At 41.6% G+C, this 15,442-nt stretch overlaps 1 protein-coding gene across 13 annotated transcripts in view; it reads left to right on the forward strand.

Moving 5' to 3' along the window:
• The window catches only part of ptprfa (protein tyrosine phosphatase receptor type Fa), an 888,655-nt gene that overhangs the window by 138,127 nt on the left and 735,086 nt on the right, over positions 1–15,442 (forward strand). For all 13 annotated transcript variants that reach the window (XR_013491747.1, XM_078169090.1, XM_078169094.1 and 10 more), the window contains one exon: positions 2,587–2,732. Coding sequence is in view for 12 of the 13 variants with exons in the window: in XM_078169090.1 (XP_078025216.1) it covers positions 2,587–2,732 (146 nt within the window). In the remaining variant the exon portion in view is untranslated. The remainder of the gene's footprint in view (positions 1–2,586; positions 2,733–15,442) is intronic.

Raw genomic sequence — 15,442 nt, forward strand, 5'->3', positions numbered from 1 at the left:
TTTTTATTTTCTACATTGTAGATTAATACTGAAGACATCCAAACTATGAAAGAACACGCATGGAATTATGTAGCAAACAAAAAAGTGTTAAGCAAACCAGAATATGTATTATATTTTAGAGTCTTCAAAGTAGCCACCTTTTGCTTTGATGACAGCTTTGCACACTCTTGGCATTCTCTCCATGAGCTTCAAGAGGTAGTCACCTGAAATGGTTTTCCAACAGTCTTGAAGGAGTTCCCAGAGGTGTTTAGCACTTGTTGGCCCCTTTGCCTTCACTCTGCGGTCCAGCTCACCCCAAACCATCTGGATTGGGTTCAGGTCCGGTGACTGTGGAGGCCAGGTCATCTGCCGCAGCACTCCATCACTCTCCTTCTTGGTCAAATAGCCCTTACACAGCCTGGAGGTGTGTTTGGGGTCATTGTCCTGTTGAAAAATAAATGATGGTCCAACTAAACGCAAACCGGATGGGATGGCATGTCGCTGCAGGATGCTGTGGTAGCCATGCTGGTTCAGTGTGCCTTCAATTTTGAATAAATCCCCAACAGTGTCACCAGCAAAACACCCCCACACCATCACACCTCCTCCTCCATGCTTCACAGTGGGAACCAGGCATGTGGAATCCATCCGTTCACCTTTTCTGCGTCTCACAAAGACACGGCGGTTGGAACCAAAGATCTCAAATTTGGACTCATCAGACCAAAGCACAGATTTCCACTGGTCTAATGTCCATTCCTTGTGTTTCTTGGCCCAAACAAATCTCTTCTGCTTGTTGCCTCTCCTTAGCAGTGGTTTCCTAGCAGCTATTTGACCATGAAGGCCTGATTGGCGCAGTCTCCTCTTAACAGTTGTTCTAGAGATGGGTCTGCTGCTAGAACTCTGTGTGGCATTCATCTGGTCTCTGATCTGAGGTGCTGTTAACTTGCCATTTCTGAGGCTGGTGACTCTGATGAACTTATCCTCTGCAGCAGAGGTGACTCTTGGTCTTCCTTTCCTGGGTCGGTCCTCATGTGTGCCAGTTTCTTCATAACGTTTGATGGTCTTTGTGACTGCACTTGAGGATACCTTCAAAGTTCTTGAAATTTTCCGGATTGACTGACCTTCATGTCTTAAAGTAATGATGGACTGTTGTTTCTCTTTACTTAGTTGAGTTGTTCTTGCCATAATATGGATAAGAACAGTAGTCAAATAGGGCTATTCACTGTATAGACCTTTGTACCAACCCTACCTCTGCACAACACAACTGATGGTCTCAAACACATTAAGAAGGCAAGACATTCCAGAAATTAACTCTTGACAAGGCACACCTGTTAATTGAAAACCATTCCAGGTGACCTTATGAAGCTGATTGAGAGAATGCCAAGAGTGTGCAAAGCTGTCAAAGCTGTCATCAAAGCAAAAGGTGGCTACTTTGAAGAATCTAAAATATAATACATATTCTGGTTTGTTTAACACTTTTTTGTTTGCTACATAATTCCATGCGTGTTCCTTCATAGTTTGGATGTCCTCGGTATTAATCAACAATGTAGAAAATAAAAAAAATAAAGATAAACCATTGAATGAGAAGGTGTGTGCAAACTTTTGACTGGTACTGATACATATATATTATCAATGGTGCATGGAACACTACATAATGCCAGCCAAGGAGGAGGGATTGATTAAATATCTGACTTGAGTTCCTATGATGTCATTATGCATAATAAGTAGCCATATGTTTCTGTTTGTTTGAGAAGCAATGGAACATACAGTGTTAACAATGGACAGATAAAGAAGGATTAATCTGGCTCTGAGTAGATTCATGTCATTATAATTATTATTTTGAATGCATGTTTAAATTATAGTTAACCTAATATGTTAACTTGTTACTCATAATAATGATCTGAGGACAAAGGATATGATTTATTTCATTTTATTTGTTTAGGATAATTCCTCAGTATTGATTTACTTTTTCTGTTTATCTCCAGCACATTGGAATGACTTGTAAATAAATTGCAATATTATTGGTAAAATAGAAATCTGCCACTGTGCTCAATCAGCCTTCTGACTGTGGCTTACCTGCTCACTATTACTCACAACATGCCTTTGCATTTTTACATAGAACTTAACAACAGCGGCATCAAAGTGTTCCAGTGTATGATTTTAGACAGCATGCCGATCAAAATAGGTATGATGGGTCTGACGTTTGATATGACTGTGTCAGCCTCTGTGACATAAACGTATGTGTCAGCAGTGTTGTATAAACAATAACAGTGGCATGAACATGGCAATAACAATAATTTACTGTCTCTGTTATATGGTGGCTAGGGATGGTTATGTTAAAAATACTACTTCTCTTACTAATACTGCTTATCAGTCCAGTACTTTTACTATACTCTTATTGGTTCTTTTGGGGTTTGTTTTAAGAGAAAAACATGAAACAAATTAAGACCAGCATTAATGTTGCTTTATTTTCTAGGTATGTGTGTACAGTACATAAGTTCAATGGCATCGTTTAGAATTCAATTTCAATTTACAATTTGATTAAGTCCATATCAAAAATCACATTTTGCCATTTTCCCTCACTTTTGTCTTGCTGTCTCTCATCCTTAGGCATGCCCAGCTTCATCAAGTCCCCTGACGATCAGACAGGGATTTCAGGAGGAGCAGCATCGTTTATATGCCAGGCAGTGGGTGAGCCCAAACCTCGTATTACCTGGATGAAGAAGGGGAAGAAAGTCAGTTCTCAGCGCTTTGAGGTATGACTTAGGAGCAGGCCTCCAAGCTTCTTGTCTGATGTGTTAGAATGTGTAGCACTTCCCTGTCCCACATCCTTGCTGATCATTAAGCTCTCTGCATTCATGTGCGTCTAGGACCTGCACAGCAGCTTCCCTGTATGTAGTGCATGTTTGCTGAATGTCAATCAATGTAGTTGCAATATTCTAATGAGAATACCTGAGGCTCAGCATCACAGGGAGTATAAGACTCAGTGTCTGCACATTAAATAGTGGCATTGACAGGTTAGAGAGCAGAACTGTAACCCACTGTAGCTGAGCCAGCACATATGGTGGCCTGTTTATTCAGTGTGTGTGTAATGCCAAAACTATGACACCTCTTACGTCAGACCTTTAAGATTCCAACAGTTATCATTGATATTTAAGATCTGATATATTGACTCATCTGCTAAATGAATAAATTATGATTCGGCAAAATTACCTCAGAGCACCAAATACTTTAGTCTTTTTTTTACTTTTGCTATTTACTCTTTAAACTTTCAATATAGTACCTTTGGAACCAACAGTAAGGCCCAATCCCAATACCCCCCCTTGTCCACTACATCTTAGCCCTTGGCCTTACCCCTAGTCCTTGCCCACTACCCCTTGGCCCTCAAAATGAAGCAACCTTGGCCCTCAAAATGAAGCAACCAGGGGTAGGGGTAGGGGTAGGGGTAGGAATCTTTCCCTAGGAATTGGGACACCACTCACTACGTCACCGCGTCGGTTACATTCACGCATACGTAACTATTTTAAACAGGAAGCTGTGAGCCATCTACATTTCCAACTGGCATCTACAATGGAGTCTCATTCATCCTACCGATCACGTTTGCCGCATTCATCATGCTTTGTTTGATAAACGACAGACGACAGGGGGCTTCTGCTAGCTAGCTAACCAGCTGACATTATGAGGCAGCATAGTTATACTAGCTGACGTGTTATCGTAATATGAAAATATTGGGACGGGCCCTAACCCTTCAGACATGGACCCTAGGTCTGTTTAGGGTTTTCCACTGCAAACAGTAATCTTAAACGTGGGTGGGGTTGTTGTCACTCACTGCTCCGTCCAGCACTCGCTGTATTTCCTCATCACCGGTGACCCAGAGGGAAGTCTGCATTTCAACACATGCCGATATTTTCAGAACAAAATACAATAGGCTGGAGTGAGAGGTTTGTTCATTTTGTCCTTCTCAGGCAAATGCAGGGATTTAGTTTCATAGTAGCCCACAGGAACAACACTCCGTAAACGCTTTTTTGTTTTGTACAAGTGAGGATTAGAATATATGCAATTCACATAATCCGGGCAAAATGAATATATATTTTTAAACACTTGAAGAACCTGTCATGACTAAAAGTGTATGACTTCCTACTATGGAAGTATGGAATGGTCAAACTTGTCATATTAAAATTTAAGCTGTGTTGATGGATTCATGTTGTCAACTTATTAAATGAGAAACATTACAAGTAAATGTTCCACCTTAAAAGTTGCCGGCTGTCGGCCCAGTGAATTAATTAATTTTTTTTCTCAGTCTACAGCTGCTGTGAGAGGTAGCAAAACATCCTTTAATTTTATAGTCATAGTTTACTAATATGTAGGCTTGCCACAGTATGAACAGTGTTACATAAGCCTAGAAAACCAGCCACAACTCAGCCCTGAGCAAGAGTGACCATCCTCTATTGACCAGTCAACAGACTGCCATGTTTTTAGCGTCACCTTTTAGTACCAGATCTGTGTGTTAGGTACCCCAACAGAGGAGGGACAAAAAATGAGGACTTAAAGAGGACATGAAACAATGGAACAGACACCAGCATAGGAGATGTGTGCATTATTAAGACATACTGACGAAATAAAAAGTCAGAAAAGTAAAAATGCATTTACGATATGTTTTGGGCCGTGCTCAGCGCCATCTTTATTTTACGTCACCTCCTACATCATCGGAGTGGTTGGTTGGTTTCACGATACTGTGTCTGTAGGCGAAAGAAGAAGAAGAAGCAGTAGTTTAGGAAATTTACGGAGTGAAAAGATGTCAGAGGACGAAGCTGAAAGATATATTGATCTATCATCAAACCCGATGGCCTATGCTTTTGAGCCAGTGACGAGGAGGAGGGTGGAAAGTCACAATTTTGCGGAGGAGGAGGCAGCTGCAGCTGCTCCGGACGAGGATGGCAGCCAGGAGAGGGTCGGCAAGACTGCATGCTGCATGTGCCAAAATTACTGTCCGAAACTAAAAATGAACCACAATCCATATAAACATCCGGGCCTGAGAGTTTTCACCTAAAACTCATGTTATCCCACACCATACAGTCAGTGGTCATCACAGTTGATGCAAACCACTAAAGAAATACTACTTACCGTGACGCCACGTTTTCCAAAGCAGTCAGTCAGGAATCCAAACGTAATAAAATCCCCATACATTAACTCCAATCCTGTTATCTTCCTCACCGTCATCCTGTTTATTCCTCTTGCCATGCATGCACCAAAGTTTTTTCTAGCTAGCTTTTCCTTCACATGGCTCGGCTGCCGAAAAGCTGTCACATGCGTCTAGTGGCAAATTAAAAAGTAAATATAGGCTACATATACACATACAGTACAGGCCAAAAGTTTGGACACACCTTCTCATTCAATGCATTTTCTTTATTTTCATGACTATTTACATTGTAGATTCTCACTGAAGGCATCAAAACTATGAATGAACACATGTGGAGTTATGTACTTAACAAAAAAAGGTGAAATAACTGAAAACATGTTTTATATTCTAGTTTCTTCAAAATAGCCACCCTTTGCTCTGATTACTGCTTTGCACACTCTTGGCATTCTCTCCATGAGCTTCAAGAGGTAGTCACCTGAAATGGTTTCCACTTCACAGGTGTGCCTTATCAGGGTTAATTAGTGGAATTTCTTGCTTTATCAATGGGGTTGGGACCATCAGTTGTGTTGTGCAGAAGTCAGGTTAATACACAGCCGACAGCCCTATTGGACAACTGTTAAAATTCATATTATGGCAAGAACCAATCAGCTAACTAAAGAAAAACGAGTGGCCATCATTACTTTAAGAAATGAAGGTCAGTCAGTCCGCAAAATTGCAAAAACTTTAAATGTGTCCCCAAGTGGAGTCGCAAAAACCATCAAGCGCTACAACGAAACTGGCACACATGAGGACCGACCCAGGAAAGGAAGACCAAGAGTCACCTCTGCTTCTGAGGATAAGTTCATCCGAGTCACCAGCCTCAGAAATGGCAAGTTAACAGCAGCTCAGATCAGAGACCAGATGAATGCCACACAGAGTTCTAGCAGCAGACCCATCTCTAGAACAACTGTTAAGAGGAGACTGCGCCAATCAGGCCTTCATGGTCAAATAGCTGCTAGGAAACCACTGCTAAGGAGAGGCAACAAGCAGAAGAGATTTGTTTGGGCCAAGAAACACAAGGAATGGACATTAGACCAGTGGAAATCTGTGCTTTGGTCTGATGAGTCCAAATTTGAGATCTTTGGTTCCAACCGCCGTGTCTTTGTGAGACGCAGAAAAGGTGAACGGATGGATTCCACATGCCTGGTTCCCACTGTGAAGCATGGAGGAGGAGGTGTGATGGTGTGGGGGTGTTTTGCTGGTGACACTGTTGGGGATTTATTCAAAATTGAAGGCACACTGAACCAGCATGGCTACCACAGCATCCTGCAGCGACATGCCATCCCATCCGGTTTGCGTTTAGTTGGACCATCATTTATTTTTCAACAGGACAATGACCCCAAACACACCTCCAGGCTGTGTAAGGGCTATTTGACCAAGAAGGAGAGTGATGGAGTGCTGCGGCAGATGACCTGGCCTCCACAGTCACCGGACCTGAACCCAATCCAGATGGTTTGGGGTGAGCTGGACTGCAGAGTGAAGGCAAAGGGGCCAACAAGTGCTAAACACCTCTGGGAACTCCTTCAAGACTGTTGGAAAACCATTTCAGGTGACTACCTCTTGAAGCTCATGGAGAGAATGCCAAGAGTGTGCAAAGCAGTAATCAGAGCAAAGGGTGGCTATTTTGAAGAAACTAGAATATAAAACATGTTTTCAGTTATTTCACCTTTTTTTGTTGAGTACATAACTCCACGTGTCCATTCATAGTTTTGATGCCTTCAGTGAGAATCTACAATGTAAATAGTCATGAAAATAAAGAAAACGCATTGAATGAGAAGGTGTGTCCAAACTTTTGGCCTTTACTGTATATGTCAGAGCCATCACGACACAACGTAAGGCACAATAATTTACCTTTTCAACCCAAAGTGTTGACTGTCCGTCCAGCAACCCGCCTGAGGCCTCACTTGATGTTGTGTTTACCACCGGACTGGAATTGGCTCACAACAAAATTAGCATTTTTGATTGGCCGATGTTAGCGCTATCCGCTCGCCACTGCTAATGTTTAGTCATGACCAACATTACCATAACACTAAAAAGTCAACAAGAATAGTCGCAGTGGCAGGCCTAATAATATATTGATGCATTTGGCAGTTATTCAGCATTTCAATCTAGTCTAGCTTTTACCTTTTACTGAACATACATTGTAGATATTTATGCAAATAGCACTGGAACTTTGTATTGGTCCTGAACTGCAGTGACACACAACAGACACTTCATGACAGATACTATCAGTCTCTAAAAACTAGTACTAGTAACTATTACCTACTACAGCACCTAGTAAAAACACATTGTACATTAGTGCAATCAGGAGGACATTGCTAATGTAGTGAGGTGCATGATTCTCCATGGACATTAGAAATAACTGTATATTGATACTTTTGATAGTCACAAAATAATAATAACTAGTAGAACTGTAGAAAAGAAAATAAGTCAGTGAGGAAAAGAACTGGTGGCATTATGACATATGATTCTGGCTGCTACATTCTGTACCCAGGCTCCTACAAGAAATGCGATATTAACATTGTAATTTTGTTAATTTTGTTTATTGTCCCTCAAAAGCAAAGCAAACATCCCCAGTGTTTACACACATTAATCTTATGATAAAAAAACACCAAATAATTATACTGATTCAACAAGCACTACAGCCAAAACTGGTATGGACATTGAACCAAAACCAATTACACCCAACCATCACTGAAACAAAACAGAGGATACATTGGATAGTTTTCTATGCATGGTTATCGAAAGAATAACAACACAACAAAAAGTGTTTAGGTATATGATTCTTTAATAAATCAGTAGTCAGGATGTAAGTACAAAGTCTTTCATGTTAAGGCTGATAACATCATTTGGGTACCTAAAAAGTGTACATTTGTGTTAACAGGTTAGGCAGGCATGCATGCAACTGGTGGCCAGCAGCAAATTCCCAGAGGCTGACATCAGTGAGAAGATAGAGCAGGTGACAGGCAGTGTGCACACCCTGACAGTCAGTGTCGGCACCCAGACCGATCCATTTCAATAGGATCCAGAAGAGGGAGACAATAAGCAGTACATTTGCACAGGCACTTTGACAGATGACATACTTACCAACCAGGTCATAAACAATGACCACTCATACTGTACATCTGTGGAAGACCTCTCCCCAGCTAGGGCCACATCATCTCTGCAAGATCTTGACCTTATCAGTGAGGGTTGTGAAGAGTCTGAGGAAGAAAGCTCAATGGAAGAGTCAAGATAATGAGTTTGAGTTGGGTTGTGAGGGAAGCATCAGTGATGAGGATCATAGTGATAATAATAATAATAAAATAAATAATTATTTGTTTGATGATAAACTTTTAAACGTGTAGTAGAGCAACATAACTACTACTAAATAGCATTTAAATGCACATCAACCACTTCATTAAATTTAAACAGTAAATCATATTTAATTGCAAACACTGAACAAAAAACTTAAAATTCATCATACATGTCTGCATATTCAAATCCATAGTACTCCGGGGAGGGGAAAACTGCCCTGATGGAGTGGACCACACAGGCTGGAATCGGGACCCGGTTCTTCCTTCCCAATTGGCCCCTGGCCCAGAGCGTAAACTGCCTGTAGGCAGTCAACCTAAAGAGACTGATGGAAAAAAAATGTATTGGTTAGATTTAGTAAACAATATTTGAACATAGGTGATGTACATTCTGACAGGATGATGACTCTGATATAATGTATAAGATTAGATTAGATTAGATAGAACTTTATTAATCCCTCAGGGAAATTAAGAAAGATGATATAAGATGTATGTTTGATATTGTTAAGTATGGCTGTTGTATTACTGCTTTTTCTATATACTTTATTGAATTGTTAATTGTTTTTGGATGTTTATCACCCTGGGCAGTTTGGATGGATAACCACACCTGCCATCATAGAGCTTATCAGCCTTATCATTATTATACTTTTGTGGCTTGGAGTAAGTGTGCAGAAGTTACCTTTTTTCATAGTGTTAATACAACCACATGTTTCCATTAATTTCCTCTCCAGAACTATCTGCTATTCATGCAGTCTCAATTTTTTAAGCTCATAAACAAGTTGTTTGTTGTCAGGAACGATATAACAGGGCGTCTTTTTTCTTTTATATGTGTCCACTTGTTAGAGTGTGAGAGTGGAAATCCATTTGGTAATTTATGTTAACTTGAGCCTTGCTTCATATCCACTTCTATGTATTATTCTATATCACCTACAAAGTACAAAATACTGAATCATTCCTTTCAGATTCCAGAATATACGTCAACTGTGTATTGCTAATCTCACTCAAACGTTATTGAGGATGAACCCGTCTGAATGTCTGACATCAAACTGTCTGTGTCACAATGTTTTGACAGCGGTTTCCCAAACGTTGGTTTCATAACGTGCTGCACAACACGATGTAAACAAACTACATATAGAAAGCATTCATGTGGCATTATATTGTTATGTCAGGCCTCTCAGACATGTTCCGCATCTAACTGGCTCATTCACCAGTAGCAGTATGTAATATAGTCAGCGATGTGAACCGGCGAACTAACGTTAGGTACCAGCATTGATAGCTAATAGCTGTTAGCGTCAACTAGCTAACGCTAAGGGTTAGCTAACAATTAGTACCGGAGAAACGACATAAACAAAGACGTTTCAGTCAGACAACAACTGTATGTAAACAAACAGCACGTGGAAACATTGTTCATATTCCTGGCCAACACCGTAGAGCATGCATTTGTTTTCTTTACTGTATACGGTTAGAGTCATTCGCCCGCGGTTACAGCTAGCTTGACTTACCTGACGCTGCAGCGTCTCAGCTCTGACATCCCTCAGCGAAAGCATCGCTACCTCCAACACGTCCACCTCCCAGCACAGGATGCTGAATGAGCGCACCATGGTGATGCAGGGGTGGTCATGGAGAAGATGGTCCAGACCAGCTTCCTGGCAGCAAATGGACTCTGGCACAGTGGGCATCGCCACACTGACACCACGTAATGTTGCCGACACGCCCTTGACCCCAAATCACCGGCTCAACCACTTCTTCCTCCCGTACCACTGCTCGACTCCCACGCCTTATAGGCTCATATGCGTAGGCAATGGGGCTTGCCACAGACTCAACAGGCCTCTCCAGTTCATCTTCCTCCATTGTCAAAAAGTGTGGCGCTCAACCCGGTTCAGAAATGCTCCACTGTCTTCACTTCACTGTGATCGCTAGCTTGACAACCACTCCGCTGACGTCACGTCCGCCGACACAACAGACATGGCGCCGCCCTTTGTTTTGACAGCTGAACTTAAATGACAGGATTCTGAGATTCCTTTCATTTTCAGTGTTTAAACTAAAATTATCTTTTTAGGGTGAGAGATCCTCTTTAAATTATGATAACTATGTTTAGTGTTTCATGTCCTCTTTAAGGAATGGTACCATTGGTACCATCCACAGTGGAAACATAAATAATGCATACAGAACTGAACTAAACTGTACCATACTGTTGGTGGGAACATGGCTTTGGTAATGCTTGGAAATAGTAAGGCCTCTATAGTTTCGAGGCAATGGGCACTATGGAAACAGCTGTGAATGAATGTGCAGTGTTTAATAAAAGACTGAAAAGGGCTGCAACCAATGGTATTGTTTAATATTGATTTATTTGTTGATTTCTTTTGTTCACTGATGGACCGATTGTTTAGTCTGTAAAATATCTAAATGTAGCTGGGTGGGAAAAAGTAGCTGGTTACTAATGCCACCAGAGGGCACTGTCTCATGTGGGGGAACTGTTTTAGAGAGCGGTCCGGAAAACGGAAGTCGCCATCTTGTTTACTGCGGTGCGGACACGCTATGTTTTCCAATGTTTCTGGACTGTTTTGGAAGATGCTGACAGATAAACAGGCTGTGTCTCATGATAGCCTTGAGAGAAACCACACAATAACCTGAAACTGGCCTGAGTTAGGTAGACATGCTGCTTTTGTTTTTGACAGTACATGTTCTTGTGCAGTGAAACCGGGGAGAGCAGGGGCTATTTTGAAGCTTAAAGGCAAAACCAGGCACTATGTTCTTTTTAATATCAACAGTTTTCCTTGGAAGATCAATGTATTCTATTTATAAGTATCTATCAGAACACATGAATAAAAACACAGACTATTGCTTAAATGTGACATATTCCAGTGGTGTCTGCTTGACAGCTACACTCATGAGATAGAAAAGGCTGCCATAGAATGATGTAGAATAAACTACAGACAATATATATTTCAATCAGAAGAGACTTGTTTTAATAGTAAAAGAATAATTATTAAAATGTGCACATAAGGACAAAAATGTGGATGGTATGATATAAGCTGGGTGATGAATCCATAGTTGAATAGGGAACTCCCCTGGGGCCTGGACAATGGTGGTGGTAGAGGAGGTGAAGACGAGATGAGGAGAAGGAGAAGTGCTGATGATCTGGATGAATAGAGGAATGAGCCTTTATTGAGCTTGTCCTGGACTCTGGATACGATGGCTGGAGATGAACGGGGTGGAGGAGGGTGCAAAGATTCTGCCTAAAATGATGGCTGACAGCCGCAGAAGAGAGAGCAGATTTGATTGATTGTGGCAAAGTTTGGTTGGATAACTAGAGGAGTAAACACCCATAGTAAGCTGATTAGAGGGAGTAGTGAGAGTGGGATGGAGAGAAATGTGAAAGGATGAGCACAAAGAAAGTCTTCCTGATTGAACTTACGCTGAACTTCATTAGTGGCATATATGTATTTTTAGCTTTGTGATGACACCAGCTTTATCTTTTAGATGTACATTGTTGTTGCTTCCAAGAATGAATATCTAATGCTTGTAGAAAAAAAAAAAAATCAGCTGAGCTGTGTGTTTTTCAGGATGCGGAGTAAATAAGATATCCTACAGTGTGGCAGATTATATTTTCTAACCTCCTTCAAAAGAAGCTAATTTTAAAACACTGGATAAAAAACAGAGGCCCCTGCTGTACGTATATGTAAAGAATTGATGGGATATTACTTTACCAGGGAAAAGACACTGCATGATCACAATACAAGTAAGCAATTTAATGAGTAATGGTAGTACATTAAGGACATAAAACTAAAATGGAAAAAAGTGTTTGTGTGTGTGTGTGTGTGTGTGTGTGTGTGTGTGTGTGTGTGTGTGTTGTGTTTGTGGGAGGTGCGGGGGTTCATGTAAGATGAATAAATGTGATATGAATGTAACCTACCTGTATATTGTGTCTCATGTCTTGTGTAGGTGAATGTACTGATGTTTCATGTTAGCATGACACCACCCGTGGATTATATATTGTTTCTTATTTTATACGTCAATACGTAATATATGTTTGTTGGGAAAAAAACCCTCATGGTGGAAAGCATTAAATCAAATACCTCAGCAAAAAAGCCGCAGGAAGAGCAACTGGACAAACAGATGTGCAATGGATGTTGTGTGTACTGAACAGATCAGCATAATACAGTGATCCATATGACGAAATGATGCATAATGAGAGGGAGAGACAGAGAGAAAGTGAGACGGAGAGAGATGCATGGCAAACAGTTATGACAATGGCTACAATAAAATTAGGCTTAGTAATAATAATAATAACAATAATAATAATTAAAGCTGTGATTGGGCCCTCGCTCTCCCGCACCACCACGGGGGCCAACAGCACGCATAACTGAAACGGTTATATGAGTAAGACCAATACATTGCCATGCAGATGTGTTCAGGGGCAGACCATGATCACACATATCAAATTGTGGCCAATCAGAGCAATGCATGATGGAGTTATAAGGACTTGATATTTCATGACGAAGGATCGAAAGTCACCATGGGCAAGCCTGGTATATGACAGCACACGTGTGCCACTGTGGAGATTCATCAAGTTGATAAATACGTGGCCACAAAATGTAGTTGAGTATGGAGTTGGTGTTTATCAATATAAAATTATGGCATTTGCTGTTTCCACAAGGGAGTCGCTATGAGTGAGAGTGAGAATGAGAATAGGAGGTGTGCAGGGTGGTGCTCTTGTCATGTACAGAAACTTTGAAGCAGTTAGGATGAAGTATGTGGGGGAGAGAGTCGCTCGAATATTCATGGCGATGCATCAAATATGGCCGCGCCATAGCGGCCACGCCCCTTGACATAGAGAAAAGCTTTTAATAACTTTTGATCAGCATGGTCTCAGAATGATCTGTACCAAATCTGAAGCTGATTGGACAAAAACTGTAGGAGGAGTTTGTTAAAATACAAGTTGTGGAAATCACCAAATCGACGCCAAAATGAAAAGTTTAAATCAAAATGGGGACTTCCTGTTTAGAGTAGATCGTCCCTCGCTCCCCCTCGCTGCAACCGTGGGGGCCTGAGGCACATGGGGGCTGTGGTGCGAAGCGAGAAGGGAGAAAAAACCTGGCAGGAGTGAAAAAACGCAATGTTTCGTTTATCCACCAGGTGGTGGTACGAGCGTAACCAGATGTGGCCAGGTGCGTTGAGGGGTGGACCCTCATCACACATGTGAAATTTTGAGCAAATTGGACAATGCATGAAGGATTTATACCAAGTTGATGTTCAGTGGCGAACGATGAAAAGTCGCCACCGCCGACGCGGCAGCCTGCAACATGACAGGACACGTGTGTCACTGTGTGGAGATTCATCAGCTTGATCGTCATGTGGCCACAAAATGGAGTTGATCAGGTCAGGAGCTTGAGGTTGGCGTTTGTCAGTGTAAAAGATGGCATTTCCTGTTTCCACAAGGGGGCAGCATGAGCAAGATTGCCTTCGAGCATATGGAGGCGTTGAGGGCGGGGCTCTTATCATGTACAGAAATTTTGAAGCAGTTTGGATGAATTATGTGGGAGAGAGAGCTACTTGAATATGCATGGCGATGGATCAAAAATGGCAGCGCCATAGCAGCCACGCCCTTTGACCTACAGACATGCAGAGCACAACTTTTGATCAGCATGGTCTCTGGATGATCTGTAAAAAATTTGAAGTCGATTGGATGAAATCCCTAGGACTAGTTCGTTAAAGTAAAACATGTGGAAATCACGCCAAAATGACAAGTCAAAATCAAAATGGCCGACAGTTTTTGAAAAATTCAAGGGGGCACTATAGAGGCATTTTGTCCTCCCCATGGGCGATGCCCCTATCAGATGCAAGAGCTCGCCATTCTTGACCTGTGTATCAATTTTCATGAGGATATGAGGTCGCTGAAGCCATCAAAATGCCAAACGTATTTAGTGGTGAGGGATCAATAGTCGTCACGCCGCCACATGGACACCATTAGACGTAGCTTCACAGCGTTCATAAGGTAGCTTCACCAACTTGTTCTGCATGTATTAGAAGTGGAATAAAGTTGATGTGGTCAAGTTTGTGGCATCAGTACATGTTAAAGTAAAAACTGGTCACTTCCTGTTACCACCGGGGGGCTCTATGAGTAAGGTGGGACATTAACACATAGGGGCGTTCGGGGCGGAGCCATCATCATGTCCAGCAAGTTTGAAGCTGCTGAGATCAAGTATGTGGGCAGGAGAGCTGTTCGAAATTCGATGGCAAGAAAACAAAAAGTCGCCAGAATTTGTCACGTCCTAGCGGCCACGCCCCTTGACATAGAGAAAAGCTTTTAATAACTTTTGATCAGCATGTTCTCAGGATGATCTGTACCAACTTTGAAGTCGATAGGACGAAATTCGTAGGAGGAGTTCGTTCAAATGTAAGTTGTGGAAATCATTGAAACGAAAAAATTCAAAACAAAATGGCCGACTTTCTGTTGGGATTTCACCATGACGTTAAGAGACTTTTTTGTGCGTCTCGGTATGATACTTGTGTGTACCAAATTTCATTTACCTACGACAAACTAACCCCAATGGGAAGGGTATTTTGAAAATTTGTAGGGGGCGCTATTTTAGCATTTCGCGCCGACCATGTGCAACCGCCCAAAAATATCGAATTTCGGATGTGGCCGGACGAATGTGGAGAGTTAGAAGCATTTTCAAATTTGGGAAAGGGGCGAAATAGGGACCTGCGAGAGACCGTCCACCGTCACACAGCCGCCACATATACAGACAACATATAAATTAAGAAGACAAATATATACCCCCCGCCCCAACATCCCCAAGTATTGCACATTGCCCCTAAGTTTAAAAAGTTGACCTTCATTTCCTGCTGTTAAGTAGCTTGATTGACAGTGGGATAAATGAAAATTTGTACCTGTTCAACTTATAGTTGGGTAACCTGTACCTTCTGCCTGAGGGCATCAATTCATACTCCTTATGGAGGATATGATTCAGATCTGTAGTAATTTTTT

This window comes from Epinephelus lanceolatus, chromosome 6 (genome assembly GCF_041903045.1).
Source record: "Epinephelus lanceolatus isolate andai-2023 chromosome 6, ASM4190304v1, whole genome shotgun sequence".
Classification (NCBI taxonomy): Eukaryota; Metazoa; Chordata; class Actinopteri; order Perciformes; family Serranidae; genus Epinephelus; species Epinephelus lanceolatus.